The following is a 25,687-nucleotide window of genomic DNA, read 5'->3' as shown; positions in this document are numbered from 1 at the left end:
AATCATAAGACTAAATAATGTAAGATGTTACAGCTGAAATGGGCAAGGACATAGAGATAGCATTAAGGTACTTTAAATTAGTCCAACTAATTCTCAGTCTGAATAGCTTCCACTCACATGGGAGTAAATGCTCATGACTCTAAGAAGTTGGTAAAACAGTTGAGGGTGCCAAAATACTACAGACAAGGTGATACCTCAAATTCAAAAATGTATAGAGTAAAAAAAAACCTATAGGTCAGTAAACTTGTAAAAATCTGTTTATTATGCAGGGAATTGGGAGCTCTTACAGAAGAGGAAAAAAATAAATATCGTAAGATCCCCAGCAAGCCTTTACCAAGAAGCCACACCACACTAATCTCATTTTCTTTTTATAAGGTTGTTAGACTAGCTATTTGGAGAAATTCATAGACTTAGTATACATATTTTAAGCGAAACTTTAAGACATACTTGAGCCATACTTCTCAAATTTCCAGGTGACATAATACCCATGTTAGAAGACAATATAAAGGTTCAAAAAAGAAAAAAAAATAATAGGCAGAACAATGGATTATAATGAATTAAGATTACCTCATTAAGGATAATGTAACCCATCTTTAAGTTTAAAAATATAACTACCTGGCTTAACAGCAACTGGTGGATTATAAACTCAGTAAATGCCAGCAAAATGACAAGAATACTACTAAAAGCTCATGTTATCTTAGTTTGCAGTAGTAAAAGCAGCTTCTGGATGAAGGACTGAAATAGTGCCACAATTCTAAATATGATCTATGGTAAGCAGACCACATCTCAACAACCACTCACTGTAGTAGTTACAAATTATTAAAAAATTTGTATTGTATCCAAAGCATAACCTGGATAAGGAACTTTTAGCTTGCAAAAGAAATTTAGGAGGGTCACAATGGCTATCTCTAAATATATGAAGGGCTGTCACATTAAAAAGGGAAAACATTTACTGTTTTTTGTTTTATTTTTGTGTTTGTGTGTGTGCCTGTGGACAAAATCCATTGATAAATGGTAGTTATAATGAAGCAGACTTAGTCTGACATAGGTAATTTACTGATGAGCTCTCTACATAAAATGAATAAGTCTACCTTGACGGTAGAAGAAGGGAAGGAACTAATATGTACAGTGTACCTGCTATGTACCAGGGCTTTTTTATATGTTATATCACATATACAAAAATTTGTGAGATAGGCAATATTGTTCCCATTTCAGAAGAGGAAACAAAGGTTCAGAGATATTATTATGAAAAAGATTTAGGCTCATAAGGAATCAGGACATTTTGGCCAAACATGAATAATCTATACCTAAATTTAAAAGATAAGGGCATGAACTAAAAGTTTGCGAGGGCTTTGTTTTGTTTTTGTTGTCAGATATTCATTCATGTAATATCTGAGGGAAAGAAGGAAGAGAGAAGAAATGGATTCTTTCCACTTCTAAACATATTCTATGGTGGAAAGAAAAAACCTTTTCCCAATACCTAGTATTCCATTCTCAGCACTTTTGTTCAACACTGTAATGGAGGTTCCAGTAGGCAAGAAAAAGAAATAAAAGGTCTCCAGACTGGAAAAGTAGAAGCAAGACTATCTTTATTTGCAGGTGATAGGATTGCCTACATAGAGAATCCTAGAGAGTCTAAAAAGAGATACTAGAACTAATAAGTGATTTTAGTAAGGTTGCAAAACACAAGATTAATATACAAAAATCAAGTGTATTTCTATATACTAGCAATGAACCAGAAACTGAAATTAAAAATACCATTTACAACAGCATCAAAAATCTGAAATATACAGATAAATTTGACAACATATGTGCAAGACCTGTACACTGAAAACTACAAAGCATTGCTGAAGACTTAAACTAAAGAAGACTTAAATAAATGGATCAGAAAACTTGATATTGTTAAGATGTCAATTCTCCCCAAACTTATCTATGGATTCAACTAAATCCCAATCAAAATCTCAGCAGGCTTTTTTTTTTTTTTTAAGAAATTGACAAGTTGATTCTAAAATCTGTATGGAAATGTGAAGAACACAGAAGAGCCAAAACAACTTTTCAAAAGAAGAACAAACTTAGGGACTTACACTACCGGATTTACACTACCAGATTTCAAGATTGACTATAAAAGCTACAGAAATCAAGACAGTGTGTCTGGCATAAAGACAGGAAAAGAGACCAATGGTACAGACCTGCACATATGTGGTCAACTGATTGTCAACAAATGTGCCAAGGCAACTGAATGGAAAAAGGATAATCTTTTTAACAAATGGTGTTGGAACAATTGGATTGCCATATACAAAAAAAAGGGAACCTTGATCCTTACCTCACACCATATAAAAAATTAATTCAAAATGGATCAAAGGCCTAAATGTAAGAACTAAAACTATAAAGCTTCTAAAATGTGACCAATTCTCACTAGTGTTTCACAAAAACAAAATACATACCACTTCTTGGTCTTTTTGCAATGGATGACTTCCTTGGAAGATTTAATCCTTTAGTACTAATCACTAGTTCAATGCCCACAGTACTTGGATTTTCCTTCACCTTTGTAGCATCTGAAACAATGTCCAGCTCAAGTCTAGGGCAATAGTTCCTATTCCAAATGCTATTAATATTAGATGACTTTTGACATGTTTTGTCAGTCCAACTATGACTTCTTGATTGGGCAGGCTAAAATAGTAAAAGGAAAAAGGTTACTTTAAGAAGAAAAACAGTTAAATCATTTCCCTCTGTATCAACATAAATTATAAGTAAATAATTAAATTACCCCTTTGAACAGCTTTTGATGAAATATCTGTCCTCTAATAATAACATTTTCTACTTTGCTGGTCCTATACTTTTCCATTAAATGTGTCTTGTATTCCTAGGTCTGTTTCTCTCCCAATGAGGGTCAAGCAAACTCATTAGCTCATTTCTAAGAAATAAAAAAATGAATCTTCCTAAGATGAACAGTGCAAGAAATAAAACTACACTTGAAGAAACATTACCAGAAAAAACATGCTTTTAAAATTTGAGTATTAGTTCAATATACAATACTAATTAGTTTAATAATCATCTAGCAATAAGCCTCTAAATAATCACTGACATACACTTTACAAAGGACCTGAAAATTAAAACCATAAAATTATGTATTTAATCAACTATCCCATCTCTAGAACTTGGATGAGTTCAAACCAAAACAATCTAATTTACAAAACAATAGTTTCTTTAGTGGACAATGCCTATGTATTAAATAGGTATGTATTAGTAGACAATACCTATGTATTAAACAGAAAGCTACTTTGGTCTACATTGAGTCATGCATAAAACTTTCTCCAAGAAAGAATTTATTGACAGTAAGGATTGGTAAATAATCATTTTTAATGCTAAAACAAGTTATTCACAATTAACAACTATTTTATTATTTTTTCTAAATATATTTTAGATGAAAATGATCTGCCAATAGGATGTCAATGATATTCTAATAGAGTAGGAGAGTCACAGGGAAAAATTAACACTGGTACAAAAAATGTTGGTACTAGGGTGTGAATTCCACCTGACAAAAGTCCCACCTGAATCTGGAATCTAATCTTTCACTTAAAGAAAGGACTAAAAATAAAAATAAATAAATAAAAACGAGGTGACATTATTCATAATATACTCTGAGAATTAACAAGGAAGGTAATTTAGAATAATTGAGAGAATAGGTATAATAAAGACAGTTTAAGCAGTATAGCTCATGGCATTAGATCCCACTAATGGTTTTATTTTTTAAAAAAAGAGAAATAGGCAAGTAGAAAACTTGACTGGGAAGAATAAATCTTAGATAAATAATAAGAATTAGTTTGATGTACAATTAGTGGTTCTGAAAGAAATTTCTCTGAAAAAAATAATCTGATAAGGATTTGGACTTCTGAAGGATGGCCATCTTAGTGAGCCATAACATTCCCAATTGTATCTGAACATTTTCATTACAACTAATTATTTTTGAGTTTCTCAAAGGAAAAACTTGAGGATCATTCTGATGAAGTTATAATATCAGTAATTCAAATGTGTAAAGAAGATAGCAGAATAAAGACTTTTCAGTTCCCTTTTCCTACAAACTTCCAATTATAAGGTAAATAAGCCACAGAACTATAATGTACAGCACAGGGAATACAGTCATCCCTCAGTGGCTGCAGGGGATTGGTTCCAGGACCCCCTCAGATACCAAAATCCACGATGCTCAAGTCCCTTATATAAAATGGAATAGTATGGTCAGCCCTCCATATCCACGGGCATCTGCAGATTCCACCAAACACAGACCCAATTCGATTGAATCCTTGGATGCAGAACCCATGGATATGGAGGGCTGACCAGTATAGTAAATAATACTATGTGACTTCCCTGGTGGTCCAGTGGTTAAGACTCCACGCTCCCAATGCAGGGGGCACGGGTTCAATCCCTGGTCAGGGAACCAAGATCCCTCATGCTGCACAGCATGGCAATAATAATAATAATAATAATATTGTAACTGTGTATGGTGACAGATGGTAAATAGACTGATCATGATAATTTCTTTATGTATATAAATATTGAATCACTATGTTGTACACCTGAAACTAATATGTCAATAAGAAAAAAATCATCCCCAAAGCAATAAGAAGAAACAAACACAAATACCATCTACAGAAAATTTAGGAGATATCTGTAACTTCCAAACCACAGTGAAGACAAGAGTATAGAGAGAAGAATTTAAAGAACCTAGCCTGAGGAGGGAGGGGCAAGATAGGGGTAGGGGATTAAGAGGTACAAACTACTAGGTGTAAGAAAGCTACAAGTATATATTTTACAATACAGGGAATATAGCCAATATTTTATAACTATAAATAAATTATAACTTTTAAAAATTGTGAATCACTATGTTGTACACCTGAAACATATAATATTGTAAATCAACTATACCTCAATAAAGAAAAAAATAAAGAACTTAGCCCAAGAAAGATCAAAGTGTCTTCAAGCATCTGCAGAAAAGAATATCAGTAAAAAACCAATTCCGGACTTCCCTGGTAGTGCAGTGGTTAAGAATCCGCCTGCCAATGCAGGGGAGATGGGTTTAAAAAGGTTACTTTAAGAAGAAAAACAGTTAAATCATTTCCCTCTGTATCAACATAAATTATAAGTAAATAATTAAATTACCCCTTTGAACAGCTTTTGATGAAATATCTGTCCTCTAATAATAACATTTTCTACTTTGCTGGTCCTATACTTTTCCATTAAATGTGTCTTGTATTCCTAGGTCTGTTTCTCTCCCAATGAGGGTCAAGCAAACTCATTAGCTCATTTCTAAGAAATAAAAAAATGAATCTTCCTAAGATGAACAGTGCAAGAAATAAAACTACACTTGAAGAAACATTACCAGAAAAAACATGCTTTTAAAATTTGAGTATTAGTTCAATATACAATACTAATTAGTTTAATAATCATCTAGCAATAAGCCTCTAAATAATCACTGACATACACTTTACAAAGGACCTGAAAATTAAAACCATAAAATTATGTATTTAATCAACTATCCCATCTCTAGAACTTGGATGAGTTCAAACCAAAACAATCTAATTTACAAAACAATAGTTTCTTTAGTGGACAATGCCTATGTATTAAATAGGTATGTATTAGTAGACAATACCTATGTATTAAACAGAAAGCTACTTTGGTCTACATTGAGTCATGCATAAAACTTTCTCCAAGAAAGAATTTATTGACAGTAAGGATTGGTAAATAATCATTTTTAATGCTAAAACAAGTTATTCACAATTAACAACTATTTTATTATTTTTTCTAAATATATTTTAGATGAAAATGATCTGCCAATAGGATGTCAATGATATTCTAATAGAGTAGGAGAGTCACAGGGAAAAATTAACACTGGTACAAAAAATGTTGGTACTAGGGTGTGAATTCCACCTGACAAAAGTCCCACCTGAATCTGGAATCTAATCTTTCACTTAAAGAAAGGACTAAAAATAAAAATAAATAAATAAAAACGAGGTGACATTATTCATAATATACTCTGAGAATTAACAAGGAAGGTAATTTAGAATAATTGAGAGAATAGGTATAATAAAGACAGTTTAAGCAGTATAGCTCATGGCATTAGATCCCACTAATGGTTTTATTTTTTAAAAAAAGAGAAATAGGCAAGTAGAAAACTTGACTGGGAAGAATAAATCTTAGATAAATAATAAGAATTAGTTTGATGTACAATTAGTGGTTCTGAAAGAAATTTCTCTGAAAAAAATAATCTGATAAGGATTTGGACTTCTGAAGGATGGCCATCTTAGTGAGCCATAACATTCCCAATTGTATCTGAACATTTTCATTACAACTAATTATTTTTGAGTTTCTCAAAGGAAAAACTTGAGGATCATTCTGATGAAGTTATAATATCAGTAATTCAAATGTGTAAAGAAGATAGCAGAATAAAGACTTTTCAGTTCCCTTTTCCTACAAACTTCCAATTATAAGGTAAATAAGCCACAGAACTATAATGTACAGCACAGGGAATACAGTCATCCCTCAGTGGCTGCAGGGGATTGGTTCCAGGACCCCCTCAGATACCAAAATCCACGATGCTCAAGTCCCTTATATAAAATGGAATAGTATGGTCAGCCCTCCATATCCACGGGCATCTGCAGATTCCACCAAACACAGACCCAATTCGATTGAATCCTTGGATGCAGAACCCATGGATATGGAGGGCTGACCAGTATAGTAAATAATACTATGTGACTTCCCTGGTGGTCCAGTGGTTAAGACTCCACGCTCCCAATGCAGGGGGCACGGGTTCAATCCCTGGTCAGGGAACCAAGATCCCTCATGCTGCACAGCATGGCAATAATAATAATAATAATAATATTGTAACTGTGTATGGTGACAGATGGTAAATAGACTGATCATGATAATTTCTTTATGTATATAAATATTGAATCACTATGTTGTACACCTGAAACTAATATGTCAATAAGAAAAAAATCATCCCCAAAGCAATAAGAAGAAACAAACACAAATACCATCTACAGAAAATTTAGGAGATATCTGTAACTTCCAAACCACAGTGAAGACAAGAGTATAGAGAGAAGAATTTAAAGAACCTAGCCTGAGGAGGGAGGGGCAAGATAGGGGTAGGGGATTAAGAGGTACAAACTACTAGGTGTAAGAAAGCTACAAGTATATATTTTACAATACAGGGAATATAGCCAATATTTTATAACTATAAATAAATTATAACTTTTAAAAATTGTGAATCACTATGTTGTACACCTGAAACATATAATATTGTAAATCAACTATACCTCAATAAAGAAAAAAATAAAGAACTTAGCCCAAGAAAGATCAAAGTGTCTTCAAGCATCTGCAGAAAAGAATATCAGTAAAAAACCAATTCCGGACTTCCCTGGTAGTGCAGTGGTTAAGAATCCGCCTGCCAATGCAGGGGAGATGGGTTTGAGCCCTGGTCTGGGAAGATCCCACATGTCGCAGAGCAACTAAGCCCATGCGCCACAACTACTGTGCCTGCACTCTAGAGCCCGCAAGCCACAACTACTGAGCCCACATGCCACAACTACTGAAGCCTACATGCCTAGCGCCCGTGCTCCACAACAAGAGAAGCCACCGCAATGAGAAGGCCGCACACCGCAACAAAGAGTAGCCCCGCTCACTGCAACTAGAGAAAGCCCATGCACAGCAATGAAGACGCAATGCAGCCAAAAAAAAAACCAAACAAACAAAAACGACCCACAAATTCCGCATACAGAAACCTGAAGACTCAGAAATTTAAGGGATCAGGTACCATGGAGGCCACAAGTAGGGGGAGGGCTAAAAAAAAGGTTTATTTGACTCCTGGGCCCTCATGTTCAATCTGTCCATACAGTCAATTCACACCCATCTGCTTCAGAGCGACTGGACCTTTGAAACCCAGAAACAATAACATAAAAACAGTAGGTACTTCAGAAGATGAAAACATCCATTTGTCTAAAGACAGAGATGAAATGAAAGGCTAAATAATGAATAGTGGGGAACAGCCCTACCCCTTCCTGGTCCACCCCAGCTCATTTCCCTCTCTTACTCTCAAAATGCAAACAGCCACATTTACATAGTTAAGTAGAAATTGGAGGATCCCTTTTTGGAAAAAAGAACTGTACAGAGAAAATATGCTGATGTTTGGGAATTCACAAAACAAAGGCAGCTTGTTTCCAACCAGTTCACCAAAGAGTAAAACCCAAGACTATAAGCCCCACTCATTCACACAAAGCTTCTTAAGCTTCTCAGTGCCTCTCCCAAACAGGAACAAATTGACAAGAAGCTCTAGGTGTTTGAAAAAAAAGTCTCCACCATGAAAGAGAAAAGTCAAAACACATAGAAAAAAAAAAATCCAAAGCAAACAGAGATAATGCAGAGAGCAGAAGAAAATGTACAAGAGATAATAATATTCTGAGAGGGGTCGGGGGAAAGAGGAGATTACATCCATGAAATAAAAGAAAATCTTTAAAAAATCACAATTAAAGAAAGGGTTCTTAGATATGAAAATGATAGTAAAAAGTAAAAATTCAACAGAATTTTCTGCAATGATAGAAAAGTTCTGTGCTGTCCAACATGGTAGCCACTAAGGACTTTAAAAGTGGCCAATGCAACTGAAGAACTAAAATTTAATTTAATGTTAATTTAAATAGCCACATGTGGCCAGTGGCTACATACTGGATAGTGCAAAGTTGAAAGACAAAATTAAAAAAAAGTTTTTCCCAGAAACAGCAAAAGACAAAGACATGAGTAAGATAGAAAAGTTCCAGAATTTGAAGACCAGAAAAATCCAATATCTAAGTAATAGAAGTTCCAGATACAGAACAAGAGAAAACAGAAAAAAAAGGAACTAGCAACCTGAGTGTAAGGTTTATATAATTTGAGTTGATGAACATAAAATTCTTTTTTAGTATCATCATGAATTTGTGCTCTTAATAAGCTGAATTTCAGCTGACAGTAACGATTCTTTTCAATGCTCAACTGGTCACCAGTTTGTCAGTGGCCATCTTCTCTAGGCTCACCTCTTTTTCTTTCTCAAGGTGCTCTGTTTCCTTTACCTGGTAAACACTAAGACATTCTTGGTACAGCCAGAATGAACTACTTAGAGTACCTTTAACATGTTATCCTCTTTCACACATGCTGTTTTCTTCAGCGTGGAACCACTCACCCATCTTGAAAACCCCCACTCATCTTTGTAAAGCCAGGATACACACCAGTTCCTCTATAAGGAGACAGTAGAGGGCTTGGAATCAGAGCTCCCCTACTGATTAAATTTATGAGCTGGCAAGTCCCCTAATCTCCCTCTAATTGTTTCCTCATCTGTAAAATGGAAACAATGGTACTGACCTCAGAGGCTTGTTAAGGAGTAAATGAATTACTATGTCTAAGTTGCTTAGAATGGCACTTAGAACACAGCAAATGCTCAAGAAATGTTTATGATTATTAAAAAGTATTCTCTCCTAGGGACTTCCCTGGTGATCCAGTGATTAAGAATCCACCTTCCAATGCAGGGTATGCAGGTTTGATCCCTGGTCAAGGAACTAAGATCCCACATGCCACGGGGCAACTAAGCCCTCATGCCGCAACTATTGAGCCCGCATACCACAAGCAGAGTGAAGCCCACGCACCACAACAAAAGATCCCGCATGCCACAACAAAGATCCCAGGTGCTGCAAATAAGACCCGACACAGCCAAAAAAAAAGTATTCTCTCCTTAGGTGGAGTTAAGTGCATGCCCTTTGTTTCCAGGGAGCCTCGAATACATCTATTATAGCACTTACCATATTTCTATATATATAACCATGTGTCTCTCCCTTAGACAATGAGTACCTCACAAGCAAGGATTATGCTCTGTTTTTCTTTATATTCCAGAACACTAGCTAACCTAACTATGCTTGTTATAGTACTTAACAAATGCTTAGTAAAGAACTGAATGGTGAGTAAGGGTAAAGATCTGGATAACTATGAGAAAGGAGAAACTATTAACCAGAAAGACAAAAAAGGTGCAGAAGGACTTAGCAATGAAAAAGAAGCCAGGGGTGGGGGAGGAGCAAAATAGGTGAAGGAGATTAAGAGGTACAAACTACTAGATTTAAGGAAGTAATGTACAGCACAGTGAATACAGTCAATATTTTATAATAACATTGTATGGAGCATAATCTACAAAAATATCAAATTACTATGTTGTACACCTGAAACTAATACAGTTGACCCTTGAACAATACAGTTAATCTGAGTATAACTTATAGTCAGCCCTCCATATCCGCAGTTCTCCTGCATCTGCTGATTCAGCCAACCAATGACAGTGTAGTACTGCAGTATTTGCTACTGAAAAATACCCTTTTGTAAGTGGATGTGTGCAGTTCAAAGCCACACTGTTCAAGGGTCAACTGTATAATATTGTAAGTCAACAATACTTCACTTAAAAAAAATTAAATTCCAAGTCTTCTAGTCTGAATGAAAGAGATCATGTAACTGACATTCATTCATTCAACAAAAAACATGGTAAATATAATATGGCAGTGAATAGCACAAAACCCTGCCTTTATGAAGATTACACTCTACCGGGAAGAATCAGAAAATAAATAAGAGACATAATTTACGGAGTAACAAGTGCTGAAAAGAAAAAATGTTATTAAGGAAAGCTGATAAGAAACAAAGAGTTTGCTTTTGACTGTGGATAGATTATAGGAAAGCATTTATGTAGATTCAGGAGACTTTTAGAATTATGTGATTGATGCACAGACTAGAGATTGGGTTAAAGATGTGCGAGTTCTCTGCATAAATGAGAAAATTAGAGTCATAAGAACTTACTTAAGGAATAAATCTGAACATAAACAAGAACAGAGTCTGAATGGAAATATGAACAGAAAAGAGAGAATGGTGGGAGAGTGTATCATAAGAGATACATACATACAATTGGGAAAAAGTAGAAGAAAATAGGAAAGGGCTCAGAGACACATAGCAGGGGTGCTCAGTAAGTATTTGCTAAATTGTGAATGAGCGAAAAATCAGTTTTTACTCCCCAAGGGAGGTATTTCTAGGTTTGGTCTTGCCAGAGGCTGAATGGGGTGAGATGAAAAAAGGTCATCAGACACTTGGTATATTCAAATGAAATGTTCAAGTATAAAGGTTTGATAATACATTTTGTGGTCACTTTTTAATTTAAGGAAATTAACCAATATACATATTTTCTCTAACATCGAGTTGTTTTCAATCTACACCCTGCATAATGCCTGGATACAGAAATGCTTAAAAAATGTTTACTAAATGAAGATTTGCCTCTAGTCACAGTTCCCGAGACATAATTAAAATGTGCTCTTTTAGAAAGAAGTCTTTAATATGTTACCATGGCAGTGTCTGGATTGTAGTCATCAATCTGTTCGAAAGTATTTATATCTTTATTTCCAAGGGCTATTTGAAGAGCTATAGAATCATCAACATATCTAGGTTGCTAAGATTAAGGAAAAATGCTTTTATTAACAACCAAACAAATGATACTGTAATAAGACAGAAAAGTGTGTTCTATTGTCACAGGTTTATGACTTCAATGGACCCTACTTACTTTCCACATTCAGCTTTACTGAAACCACGGGCATAGTTTACTAGTCACAGCAGGAGTTGGCTATTTTCTGAAGTGAAGTCCCAAGGCATCACTTATTCCCTGTCAAGGGAGACAGAGAGGAAAGTCTTGGCGACTACCTATGTGACTCACGGCTCTACATCACCCTGGATGTATGTGGCCAGTGGCTGTGGGAAGAGCATCCTCAACTGGCATACTCATATGCTCAGAGCATTCTTCCTGGTTAACTGAGCTTGCTTGCCATGAGGGGTTCTCTTAAGTGCCACCTTTGGAGAATGTACCTTAAGTGACTGACTGTACATGTTTCTGTCAAGTCAATCTAAGTAATTAGCAAGTTATAATGGATGAGCCTCAGGTTTTTAAACAAAAAGTTACTCTAAATTTTCACTAGCATTGTAATTAAATTTAACAAAATAAAGATTTCACTATAAAAAAAGAAAGCAAAAAGCAATTTGCAAACTTTTTACTGAATGTCTCACTAAAAAATCACCACAAAAATACGGAAGAAGTGCAAAGCTCTACCCTTCTGTTTCAGAAAGGATACCGCCCAGCATAGCTTAGTGTTTCAGGATCAATGTCATCTTCATAGGCATTCAAAGGGATGAGTTTCCTTTTGATGGGATCAAAAACTAGCTGATAGAGGAAGGTATTATTGGCCCGAATAAAGCCTTTGATGTAATCTTCTGGTACTGTTATATTCATCTTGAGATAATGTCCAATTTTCTTGATAACCTAATAATGAATGTAAAAATATTTATGAGTTATCTGCAGATAAAGAAGAGGGAATTCATTATTCCCAACACCCATCACTTTACATTAGAGAAGGATGAGGAGGGATAGAAAAATCAATTGCTTTTATCTACATTAAAAACCTCTACCAGTAAACACAACCACGTCATGACTTAAAATTCTAAGTCTCTATAACCGTATTTTCTTTGGTTTTTCTATTAATCCAAAGAATGAAAAATTCAGTTACACATCAAATTTACATTCCTAGGTATAACTTTAAGATACATTCTTCACCCTCAAAGTCCGTTTCATCTAGAAACAAAAAACAAACAACACACAAAACCCAAGAATTAAAAAAAACCCAAATATTCATAGATCATATTTTAAAAATGAAGTCAACATTCTAATTCCTGTTAGAGTCATGGATGATTAAAGCTGGAAGGGGATTTAAATCTTTTATAACAAACCCAGAGACAAAGAAAAGAAGACCCAGAGAACTGAAGTCATCCTGTAGTCACAGGCTCATTAGTGCATGTTGCTCTATTCCGAAATCTGCCACCATCTCCCACCCTTGAGATCTGTCTATTCTAGTACACCACCCTTAGTCCTGAGGACTCACATCTTGTACCCTTGGAGACAAAAAATGGAAATTCTGCTCTGCAAACTCTAAGGGCTTAAGAGAACTACTCAAGGCGGGGTGGGGTAGTAATAAGCTTCTTTAATGTATGTTTAATTTTTTAAGGTAAAGACATCAGAGAAATTATAGAGCAGCGATGTATGGGGTCTCAGAGTTTTCTAGAAAATACATGACACATGATACCACATCAAATTATATGAGGAAGTAATACAAGAATCCAGTTGTATTCTACTAAGCCACATTAAAGAGATTTACATAAAGGTGCAATTCCTCTCATAACTTTCACTTGTTTTAGAAGATAACTACTTTTCATAAAAATATGATACATATGTTAAAATGTAATTATTAATTATTGTTAATTTTAAGTGAATTAATAAACATTTTGATTTTTCTGTTTCAATTTCTTTTTTTTTTGGCTGCATTGGGTCTTCATTGCTGTGTGCAGGCTTTTCTCTCTAGTTGCAGCGAGCGGGGGCTACTCTTCATTGCAGTGCACAGGCTTCTCATTGTGGTGGTTTCTCTTGTTGCAGAGCATGGGCTCTAGGCACGCGGGCTTCCATAGCTGTGGCACGTGGGCCCAGCAGTTGCGGCATGCAGGTCCTGGAGCAGGCGGGCTTCAATAGTTGCGGCACACAGGCTCTAGGGTGCGCAGGCTTCAGTAGTTGTGGCGCATGGGCTCAGTAGTTGTGGTGCTCGGGCTTGGTTGCTCTGCAGCATGTGGGATCTTCCTGCACCAGGGATTGAACCTGTGTCCTCTGCATTGTCAGGCAGATTCTTAACCACTGCACCACCAGGGAAGTTCCTTCTGTTTCAATTTCTGACTCAGTAAATATCAATAGCTATAACCCATATAAATAAAAATAATTGCCACAAAGAGATTTTAAGAGTGTAAAGGGATCCTGAGACCAAAAAGTTTGAGAACCACTACTACAGAGTAACAGGACAGAAATCAAAAGACTAAATTTTAACATTAATTCTACCCTAGAGTATCTTATCCTTAAGTTTCTTTATATTAGTCTTCATCTAAAAAAATTACTACTTGTTTTTTGTCAGTTGCTGAAAACATGGTTCATCCGTTGCCAAAACCAAAGTTCTAGTGTTTTAGTCATTTTCTCCTTTCAATGACACCATATTGGATATGGATATAATAGAATATTTAAGATCCATATTCTGAGCAGTTCATCTATTATTTAAGAACTGCTTCAGAAACTGAATATGACACTTGGTAAATCACTCTTACCTTTAAAATATCTGGATTGTTGGCTAGTCTTAGTACTTTGCAGGCCTTGGCTAATCCAATCCCACGCAGCGATGAGAGATAGTCACAGCCTGAAAGAATGCACATATAACGGAACTTCTCTTCTGTGAACACATCCCCAAGCTGTTTGCACATTCCTAGCCGAGCCTGATCAACTTCTAGTCCATTTCCAAACTGGTCCATTTTTAAAATAACCTTCAAGAGGAATGGAAACTGTTAACACCTGAAAGAGCCATTTTTATTTTTCATCATCTAAGACATTGCAGTATTTCTAAGAAGTCTTTCTTGTTCTTTATCATAACTGAGAAGAGAGACAGGTAGGCCAGTTAATTACTGCGATATTTGCAAATAAGTTAAATTGAAGCATAGGCTATGGCTAGACAAGGTCATATGCCAGAACTCAATTGTCTTGACTCTGGTATAAAGAAGGCCCTTTTTGACATGATAACCTATTACAGGGTTATCATGTCAAATAGCAATTCATACAAAAAGCATTTTCTCCTTACCTTCCGCTTTTACATATTAAAGTAACCCTTTTGCTTAGTCTTAAAGTAATACATGTCCATTGTAGAAAATTTGGAAAACACAGAAACTCAGGAAGAAGAAAACAGAAGTTGCCCCAAATGCCTCATCTATCACTGTTACCCAGCATTAACCTTTACACAGATCCTTCTTCATCTATGAAATAAATAGATAATATAAATAACATAGACATTAACAAAAATGAAATCACCCTATAGTTTTGTATCTTAATATATCATAATAAAATTTTCCATTAAATAGTTTTATACATAATTCTAAATAACTGCATAACATCTCATTAGTAGATAAGTTAGCTTATTTACCTAACCTAATTGAAAAATATAAAGCATATAAGTTATCATTATTAAAAAATAAGACCACATTCCACTAAAGAATTTGGAGAAAACAAAACCCTCTAACTGTAAGGGCTTACTCTGAAAAATCGTCCAGATTACACAAATGTCAAGCAGCAAAACCTTTCTTTTCATTTTAATAAAACAATTATTAACAACTGTAAAGTAAATATTAGTTGCAGGTATTAAACAGGATAAAAAACTTTAGCTCCTGATTTACACTATTTCCATCCACATAGAAAAATAGTATGGAGCAGTTGTAGTTAGGTACCTTTTTACAGCCAAAAGCGAGGAGATCAGAGTCTTCTGTAATTACAGCTTGTACAATACCAGCCTTGTTAAGATAGGCCAACTGTGCATCTGCTTCATATGGAGCCACAAGACAATCTACTCCCTGAGACCGAGCAGCCTATGGGAAAGGATTGGTCAATCTAAAGAACAGCATCTGCAAAGCACTGAACAACTTCCTACATCAAACCCATTTTATTACCAGCCTCAACATGTATTGAATACTTGCTAATATTATTTTTGAAAATCATTTCCTTTGAAGTAAGTTTTTCTACTTTTAGTCCTATATATATTGAACTAATCATACAGCCACTAAGAAATCTTTTTTAAAAATCCATATATAAATTAGGAAAAAAGAAATACTGCTGTACATTTGGGGGCAAATACAAGCTATAAAGCTTAATTATTTCAAATTATAGAAAGCTACCATCTTAAGAATGATTATGCTCTAAAAAGAACACAAGTCATGCGTTTCCCCAGGTTCTCTTATCACAGGACACGAGTCTGACACTGTACTGATCAAACAACAGAATTTAATCACTATCTTCCCATTTGTTTACCAAGCAGTTTGAACACAGACCTGAAAAGGGGGAAGTGTGGGCTGTGATTTTGGGCATGCTGACACTAAGATTTATGGTAATAGGTAATAAGGAAATAAGCTTCTAAGAAGCAGATCAAGTGGACTAGAAGTCTGTAGAGATCCTGAGTTGGCCAGCCTACTTCAACAGATCTCTGACAGTCATTCATGAGTGAAGGTTACAGTAACTGTCGAAGACTATGAGAGTGGGGTGGGATTGAACCTCCAGGAAGTTATTCGTTGCATCTCTGCGGAGCACATCTATCTATGTAAGTGACACATCTAAAAAGGGAGAGCTTCACTTATTCCTTAGGATTTCTCCCTTGGAAACTGTTGGACTCCTCTCTTCTGCCTACAGATACTGTTCCTTCTTCCTCTGACACCCAGCTTTCCTGAAGGTTAGGCCTAGAATAATTTTCCTCCCTTTACTTCCTTAACAAACAACTCAACAAACAACTTATAACTAGCTAAATGAACCCAGTAATTTGTTACTTCGGCTTAATTTCTTATTTAGCTCACCTTAATTACATTGTGGGCCATAGCGTGTGTGATATTGATAGAACGGGTGAAACATTCTCTGGCTTCTGAGACCTTCCCCTCACGAAGAAGCTGCTTTCCCTTAAGAAGATTGGCTTGTCTTCTTCTGCAAGATAAAAAGGTGAGAGAAGGACTCAAAAAATTACAATAAAACTATAATTCAAGGATTTTTCCTAGAATAAAAAGTGTTTGACTCATTTGAAAGTGCACATCCAATCCTTGAGAATATTAACCCAGATCTTTGAGGCTTCTAGACAAAAAGAACAAGGATTTACAGTGCCTGTACACACAAGCTTATCATCAGACTTTCCCATAGCAATGCTTCATGTCAAAAGAAAATGGAGTAATGAAGACACTTAAGAAAATGTAAGTCAAGGCTTTTACACCATTAAAACTAACTTTCCAGTGTAAAGGGTGCAACTTTATCAACATACTAAGAACTTGAAGTATACTGTTTCCTGTGAGTTTCTCTGTGGAATCTATTAATACTAGAGGACAAACTATGGAAAAACCAAAAACACATGAGAGACATTGATATAAGGACTGTTAATAGCCATCAGCTATATCGTAATTTGTAGACACAAGACTAAATAACTACTGCTCTCTCCCTGTTTAGGGAGAGAGCAGTAGTTATGTGCCCTGACAATGTAGTACCACTATGTTTGAAATGGGGGGAGAGAGTGCACATGCAAAGGAAAGAAAAAGAAACTGTAACAGTTTTCAACAATCATATTGGTAGTGGTAGTATTCATATTTTATTCTGAAAATATTGGTGAGTATAATGTGGGGTAAAATAAATGAGTTATTATAAGATATTCTAACTTTATTATCCTTGTATCCTTGAAAACGAGGATTCTTAGTAGGTAAGAAAGGAGCAACGGACACCATACAGAAAAAGTTAAGTAAAAATTACCCCCTGTAGTCTTGAATTTGAATTGAAGTATCAGTATGAACTCATGAAGTTTACCTTTTAAGTAAACGTGCATATACACATACACACAAATTTCCTAGTTCACTGTTAAACTGAGCTCCAGAGATGAGGAGACTTTGTAGAAAAGGATTTTAAATGCCCCTCCCACCACTACAGTGGCACAAAGAATGCTGATCCTACAGAGATAAGTCAGAAAGAGCACTCAGGTCAGAGACAGACAGCTGAAACATTTTTTAGCCTTTCTTGAAGTTAGCAAGAGGAAATAACTCTGTAATTAGAATTAAGAACAGGATGGGGGACACCCAGGTGGGATATGGCATGGACTAGTCCCTTAGCCACACTGGTTTAGGGTTGTCACCAATCCTTTAAGAAGTAACCTGGAACTAACTTTTTATTAAAAGTATTTTTAATAAACTGTGTATTATTCCTACTAGAATGTGGGTGCAGACAGTCTCAGTTAATACTTTTATAAACTTTATAAAGTTCTGACTTGAAGAATCAGAGCCCACTAAATACAGCTAGATTGAAAAACCTAGACCTGAAGGGCCCTCTCTAATTTGATTCTAGGCCCAGAGATGGCAAAACTAGGCAAGCAGCACTCTCACAAAATGATCACTCAGTGAGGTTTACCTCTATCTGGGGCTAACTCATACTACCTTTAATAACTAAACCCAGTGCTCTTTACTGTACAGCACAATGACTCCTGGACCTAAAAACTAACACAGGGTAAAAACAAGAACAGATGAAAAGTGGCAGAATAGGTGCTTCAATAAAATACAGAAGTTCTTTAAAAAAAATACAGAAATTCTTTCTAAGGTCTGTTATAAAAATACTAGATTCTGTTGAGTTAAATATGAATGACAAAATTTCAATTATAACTACTGAAAGAACAGAAATAGAGTACACCACTTTTCAACTAGAAACAAGAGACAACAATAAGGGTGGAAAAAACAATCAACCCAGAAGTTAAGCAAGGTAGGAGCTATAGATTAGTAATTAATGATCAATGTAAAAAGAATAAAACCCTCCAGTTTTAAAAATGACAAAGATTGGGCTTCCCTGGTGGCGCAGTGGTTGAGAGTCTGCCTGCCGATGCAGGGGACACGGGTTCGTGCCCCAGTCCAGGAGGATCCCACATGCTGCGTGAGCCATGCACCCAAAAAAAAAAAAAAAAAAAATGACAGACTGACAGAATGTATAAAAAAATTACAGCGATGTGTTCTTTATAGAAGACAAACTTAAAACCAATGACATAGTAAAACTGAAAATAAACAGAAAAAGACATTAGGAACATACAAAAGAAAATTGTTACTGCTATACAAACATCAGACAGGATAGACTTTAGAACAAAAAAGCATAGAGACTAAAAGAGCCACTGCATATTGCTTCAATTTGCCACAAAAATATAACAAATTCTAAACTTGAATGCAACCAATAAAATAGCTTCAAAATAAACAAAGCAAAAAAATCGGACAGAACTACAAGGTAATTGACAATTCCGCTATCATAGTGAAATTTTAATGTACTTTTCTCAGTAATTGATGAATTAAGTAGACACACATAAAAAACAAACAAAAACATTAAAAAACCCAATAAGGATATGGAAGATTTGAACATTACAACCAATAAGCTTGATTTACTGGACAGACATAAAACCATCCACTCAATAACTGAAGAACACATATTCCTTTCTAGCACACATGGAACATCTAAGGAAATCTGTTCATGTACTAGAGATTAAAATAAGCCTCAACAAACTAAAACAAAAAGAAATTCATATTATACAGACCACAATGTCAGATTTTAAAAAGTTACAAGAGTTAACTTACTCTCTTCTAGACTTCTCCACTTCCTTTTTAGAAGGTAAAGTACATCCATCAAATACCAGGATAGGCTTGATCCCATGAGATAGTAACATATTTACAAATTTCATACAAAATCCTACATACCTATGAAAATGAAGAAAAATAATTAAATGCTTTGCATCTTTAGGTAATACTTTTGCTCTTTTTAAAACCAGATGAGACAGATTATGAAAAGAGGTTTCTGTTTTCTTTAAGCAAATGTTTTCAAAGGAAATGTAAACTCTAATTTAGACTTGGATCCTAATGGGCTATGGGATATTTGCTTTCCTCATGTGTAGATTAAAAGGCTTTGACATCCCTTTCAGTTCTGACATTGTGTGATTCCATATCTAGCCTTTTTACCCCATTTTCTTTTTTTTTTTTGGCTTTGAGAAATTTCAAATCTGTTGAAAAGTTGAAAGAATGGTAGAAAAAATACCTGATTTCTCCAACAACACCATTATCATATCCAAGAAACTTAACAGCCACAAAATACCATCTAATATACAGTCTACATTAAAATTTGTCTGATTGTCCCAGTATTGTTATAACCAGTGGTGACCTGCTAAATGTTTAACAAGTTCTAGAGAAAGTGGTACATAATATGTAGCATTTGTCAATCCCTGACATGAATATTCTACAGTGGTGGATAAACTACCAATGTGGGCTGACTAAATGCTGAACTGGGAGGAGATGGTGTATAGCCAGCTCATAAAAATTGACTCCAGCACAGCACTGCTACAATTTTTTTCCCTAGTCCAGGATGCAAACAAGAATCAGGTATTGCATTTCAATTTTTACTCTGGCAAGACAGTTAACAATAGCTCCACGTAGATTAATTCCAGGGTCACATGGATGGCTCAACATATGCAAATCATCACTGTGATACACCACATCAACAAAAGACAAAGACCATGTGATGATCGTCTCAATAGATACAGAAAAAACATTTGACAAAATTCAACATCCATTCATGATAAAAACCCTTACGAAAGTGGGTATAGAGGGAACATATCTCAACATAATAAAAACTATTTATGACAAACCCACAGCCAATATAATACTCAATGGTGAAACCTCAAAGCCTTCCTGCTAAAATCTGGAACAAGACAATGATGTCCGCTCTCACCACTTCTCTTCAACATAGTATTAGAAGTCTTTCCCACAGCAATCAGACAAGAAAAAGAAATAAAAGGTATTCAGATTGGTAAGGAAGACATGATACCATACACAGAAAACCGTAAAGTTTTCACATAAAAACTACTAGAACTGATAAATGAATTCAGCAAAGTAGCGGGATACAAGATTAACATACAGAAATCTGTTGCATTTCTTTACACTAACAATGAAATAGCAGAAAGGGGATATAAACAAACAATCCCTTTAAAATACTTAGGAATAAACCTCACCAAGGAGGTGAAAGACTTACATGCTGAGAACTACAAAACATTAATAAAGGAAATTGAAGATGATTCAAAGAAATGAAAAGATAGCCCATGCTCTTGGATTGGAAGAATTAATATTGTTAAAATGGCCATACGACCCAAAGCAATCTACAGATTTAATGCAACACCCATCAAAATACCCAAGACATTTTCATAGAACTAGAACAAATAATCCTAAAATTTATATGGAACCATAGAAGACCCAGAATTGCCAAAGCAATCATGAGAAAAAAGAACAAAGCAGGAGGCATAACCTGCCCAGACTTCAGACAATACTACAAAGCTATAGTAATCAAAACAGCATTGTACTGGCAAAAAAACAGACATACAGATTAATGGAACCAAATAGAGATCCCAAAAATAAACCCACACACCTATGTACAATTAATCTTCAACAAAGGAGGCAAGAATATACAATGGGGAAAAGACAGTCTCTTCAGCAAATGATGTTGGGAAAGTTGGATAGCTGCATGTAAATCAATGAAGCTAGAACACAGCCTCACACCATACACAAAAATAAACTCAAAATGGCTTAAACACAAATATAAGACAAGACACCATAAAACTCCTGGAAGAGAACATAGACAAAACATTCTCTGACATAAATCATACCAATGCTTTCTTAGGTCAGGCTCCCAAGGCAATAGAAATAAAAGCAAAAATAAATAAATGGGACCTAATCAAACTTACAAGCTTTTGCACAGAAAAGGAAACAATAAACAAAACAAAAAGACAACCTACGGACTGGGAAAAAGTATTTGCAAATGATGTGACTGAAAAGGGCTTAATTTCCAAAATATACAAACAGCTCCTACAGTTCAATTACAAAAAAACCCCAAACAACCCAATCAAAAAATGGGCAGAAGACCTACATAGACATTTCTCCAAAGAAGACATACAGATGGCTAATAGGCACATGAAAAGATGCTCATCATCACTAATTATTAGCAAAATGCAAATCAAAACAACAGTGAGACAGTGAGGTACCACCTCACACCACAGAATGGCCATCATTAAAAAGTCTACAAATAATAAATGCTGAGGAAGGTGTGGAGAAAAGAGAATCCTCTTACACTGTTGGTGGGAATATAAATTGGTGCAGCCACTATAGAAAACAGTATGGAGGGAGGTTCCTTAAAAAGCTAAAAATAGAGTTGCCATATGATCCAACAATCCCACTCCTGGGCATATACCCAGACAAATCTGTAATTTGAAAAGATACATGCACCCCTATTTTCACAGCAGCACTATTTACAACAGCCAAGACATGGAAACAACCTAAATGTCCACTGAAAAATGAATGGATAAAGAAGATGTGGTATACATATAAAAGCAATGAAATGATGCCATTTGCAGCAACATGGATAGACCTAGAGATTATCATACTAAGTGAAGTAAGTCAGAAAGAGAAAGACAAATACCATATGATATCACTTACACGTGGAATCTAAAATACAACACGAATGAACACATCTATGAAACAAAAACAGACTCACAAATATACAGCACAGACTTGTTATTGCCAAAGGGGAGGAGGGGTTGGGGAGGGAAGGATTGGGAGTTTGGGATTAGCAGATGCAAACTATTATATATAGGATGGATAAACAACAAGGTCCTACTGTATAGCACAGGGAACTATACTCAATATACTGGGATAAACCATAAGGAAAAAGAATTCATATATATGTATAACTGAATTATTTTGCTGTACAGCAGAAATTAAACACAACATTGTAAATCAACTATATGTCAATAAAATTTAAAAACAATAGCTACATGTACAACTTCCAGCAATTTTAACTCAAAAATATGAATAAAAAGACACAATCTTAAAAGATAATCTTCTAAATCAAATATATTCATCTTAATGGAAAATTCACTACATTGTTCTTTTCTTCCTTTTATTGTAAACCAGTGACAATAGACCTTCATTGGTCTACAGAACAATGATTGTGACCTACTGATTAAGTATCAAGTAAAAATAGAAGAAAGCAAACATAAAATTGTAATAAATTTTAAAGGAAATTCACTTTTTTACTAAAAACTAGACAGAGGGACTCCCCTGGCGGTCCACTGGTTGGGATTCTGTGCTTCCACTGCAGGGGGCATCGGTTCGATCCCTGGTCAGGGAACTAAGATCCTGCATGCCATGCAGTGTGGCAAAAAAGAAATTACTAGAGAGGATATAAAGATCAGACACCTGGTGCCCTCACTTTATATATTTTAGACATCTTTCCAGGTCAGCACATATAGAGCGACATCATTCTTTATTACGGTCATAAAGGTTTATCCTAGGCTTATCCAAATTTTCTGACCTTTTCTGGTTAATATCCCCATCCAAAGGTGAAAAAGAAAAGGAAAGTAAACTATCAAATGTGACTTATTAGTTGCAGTGGGAAAAAAAAATTACACAATACTTTGCTGAAAGTCCTGAAACTTTCTAGTTCAGTAAACATTTACTAAACACCTACAACATGGTCAGTCCTGTGGAGTTCATCTCTGACAACAAAGGATACTCCCTGTACTCTGGACAACTCTTCCAGTTGGTCAAAAATCTCAGAATCCTTAGAAAGTACCAAAAAACTAGAGATAAAGTTTCCCCCTAGTGAAGATAATTCAAAGAAACACTGAAGGTAGCACTGAAAAACTTGCAGTCTTCAACTGTAATCACAACTGTTCAAATTTAGTGGTGGAAAAGAAATCACTTTCAAAAAATGATTATAACATGGGCTTCCCTGGTGGCGCAGTGGTTGAGAGTCCGCCTGCTGATGCAGGGGACACCGGTTCGTGCCCCAGTCTGGGAGGATCCCACATGCCGCGGAGCGGCTGGGCCCGTGAGCCATGGCCGCTGAGCCTGCGCGTCTGGAGCCTGTGCTCCACAACGGGAGAGGCCACAACAGTGAGAGGCCCGCGTAACGCAAAAAAAAAAAAAAAATGATTATAACAGTTGGAGTGGCAGAAGTGCCCAGACTCCTTCAGATCCACACAAACTGTAACAGGTCACTTTTGGTCAAATTAACTCCATAGACCTGAAAGCCCAAAACATACATTCACCTTTCAATAATGACTTCTCTGTTACTCTCCATCCCCACCCCCTCCCTCCATCTTCTGTAAACAAAAAGGGTTATTACTGTCCACTGTGCTTAAGTAAATCAGGCTAAGATCTGTGAGCCTTTCCTCTAGGAGATAAATTATATATTGCAAAAAAGAAAACACATAATAGTACCCAAACTCCTGTGGGAAATCTCTGTCCAAAAACTATGCTTGCTTGTTTTTCTAGTGTTTCTATTTAAAAAATAAAGAGGACATGCATCCTGCCTCAAATGAGGTCACAGAGTTATGACTGGATGTCAACAGGGTCACCAGTTTTGGCCCCAAGTGAAGTAAAAGGGAGTCAGAACACCTTGTCCCTTAGAAGCAACTGCCTTGTTTTGCTAATGGGGCTTAGCAATGTGTTGTCTGTACCCAAGAAAGTAGGAGTCTGAAATCACCATGAATTTTTAGAATATTGTTAAAAAGTTTACCTTAGATAAAGAATAAAGAAGACAGTCTTTGTCCATTAGTGTCCTAATACTCTAGCTTAGTAGAAAGAATGAAAACTAGGACTATAACATAGAAGGAAATGTTCCCTGATTTGGCAATATTCTAAAGCACATACTCTCACGTCTTGATAAACCTGGCATTGAATAAAAATGATCCCTTTCTGAAAACAAGGCATTATAAGTCTCATTCTTAATTGGCAATGAATTAATATAAGCTCCAAACTTACTTATCGGTAGGTTCACCTTTGGCTAGTTTTTCAGCACAAGCAACAGCTCCTTTGTGAAGCCAGCAGTATGTATCCACAGCTACTACCTGCCCTTTATACTTCCTCATGTGGATAGGTTCAGAAGCTTCTTTGATAAATTGCAGTAATCCTTGTATCCCCATAGTGCCAAGTTAACTACATGATATGAAAAGAGAAAGGCAAAATTTAAAGCAAAATATATTTACCCAAAAGTGCTGGAAAAATAAAAAGAGCTTGGAAACTGACATAGCAATGATTATCGTTCAGATATTTGAGAATCATGCTCTTTAATATTTTAAGTGGGCTCCTCCCTGTCAAACAATTTCCATAGTCTAAAATATTTACCCCAATCACTAATACTATCTCTAATGCCACTTCATAGTTCCTTAATGTTTATTCTTTCTAAAGTGCCTTCCCACTTGGAATCATAACATTTGCTCCAAGCCCTTAACACAGTATAAAGCAAGCAGAAGGTACTAAAAAAGTATGAGACTGTCTTCTCTCCAAAAAGGCATTGTTAAAATCTATAAAACTGTGTATGCTATGATACCACATTGCCTCTACACAGGCATTATAAGAAATAACATGCAAAACAGTTTGTAGAACATTTTAACTGAAAAATAAAATAATCAAACACAATTATAGAACTAAAGCTGTACTTTTCTAGGAATGAAATTTACTGCCATCAGAACACTTTATTCCAAGCAATGAACATTGTTTATAAGCAGTGGTGAGTGGCGTCCAGGGGAAACTCCACTGGACTCTCTGAAAGCTATCCCCAAATAATGTGAAACCATGCCTGTTGTGCAAATAGTTTCAAGAAAAATGTTTTAGCTTCCCACCCTCTTCCGTCTAGGTTGCAGCCCCCAAGCCCTTTCTATATGGAAACCTGTAGCTGCCAGTCCTTTCCCAAGCAACTATTGCCCCTTCCCCCAACTCCCCTGATAAAAAAGTAAAAGCAGTAGACACTGAGCAGCTGCTCAGCATTTCCTAAAATAAATCTCTCACATAAGGCATTACGTTTGGGAGGAAAGGAAGAAAATACAGGATCAGAAGTCAGACTTACCCTGTTGAAACCCTGTATCAAAGCTGTGATACTCTAGTTCAGCAGTTCTCAAATTTCAATTCTTGGCACATTCTCAACTCCACTCCTAGGGAC

General features: G+C 35.7%; 1 protein-coding gene across 1 annotated transcript in view; it reads right to left on the bottom strand.

Annotated features, from left to right (window-relative positions):
* The window catches only part of EXO1 (exonuclease 1), a 39,214-nt gene extending 14,543 nt beyond the window's left edge, over nucleotides 1-24,671 (bottom strand). Inside the window, exons 1-8 of the mRNA XM_007462624.1 lie at nucleotides 24,511-24,671; nucleotides 19,282-19,401; nucleotides 16,504-16,627; nucleotides 15,391-15,528; nucleotides 14,227-14,439; nucleotides 12,165-12,352; nucleotides 11,387-11,483; nucleotides 2,445-2,670 (exon numbers count right to left, since the gene is read on the bottom strand). Of these exons, the coding sequence (XP_007462686.1) occupies nucleotides 2,445-2,670; nucleotides 11,387-11,483; nucleotides 12,165-12,352; nucleotides 14,227-14,439; nucleotides 15,391-15,528; nucleotides 16,504-16,627; nucleotides 19,282-19,401; nucleotides 24,511-24,671 (1,267 nt within the window). The remainder of the gene's footprint in view (nucleotides 1-2,444; nucleotides 2,671-11,386; nucleotides 11,484-12,164; nucleotides 12,353-14,226; nucleotides 14,440-15,390; nucleotides 15,529-16,503; nucleotides 16,628-19,281; nucleotides 19,402-24,510) is intronic.
* Between the last annotated feature and the right edge of the window lie 1,016 nt (nucleotides 24,672-25,687).

Source organism: Lipotes vexillifer, unplaced genomic scaffold, assembly GCF_000442215.2.
Source record: "Lipotes vexillifer unplaced genomic scaffold, Lipotes_vexillifer_v1.1 scaffold104, whole genome shotgun sequence".
Lineage (NCBI taxonomy): Eukaryota > Metazoa > Chordata > Mammalia > Artiodactyla > Lipotidae > Lipotes > Lipotes vexillifer.
This window is presented reverse-complemented; position numbering and strand designations above follow the sequence as displayed.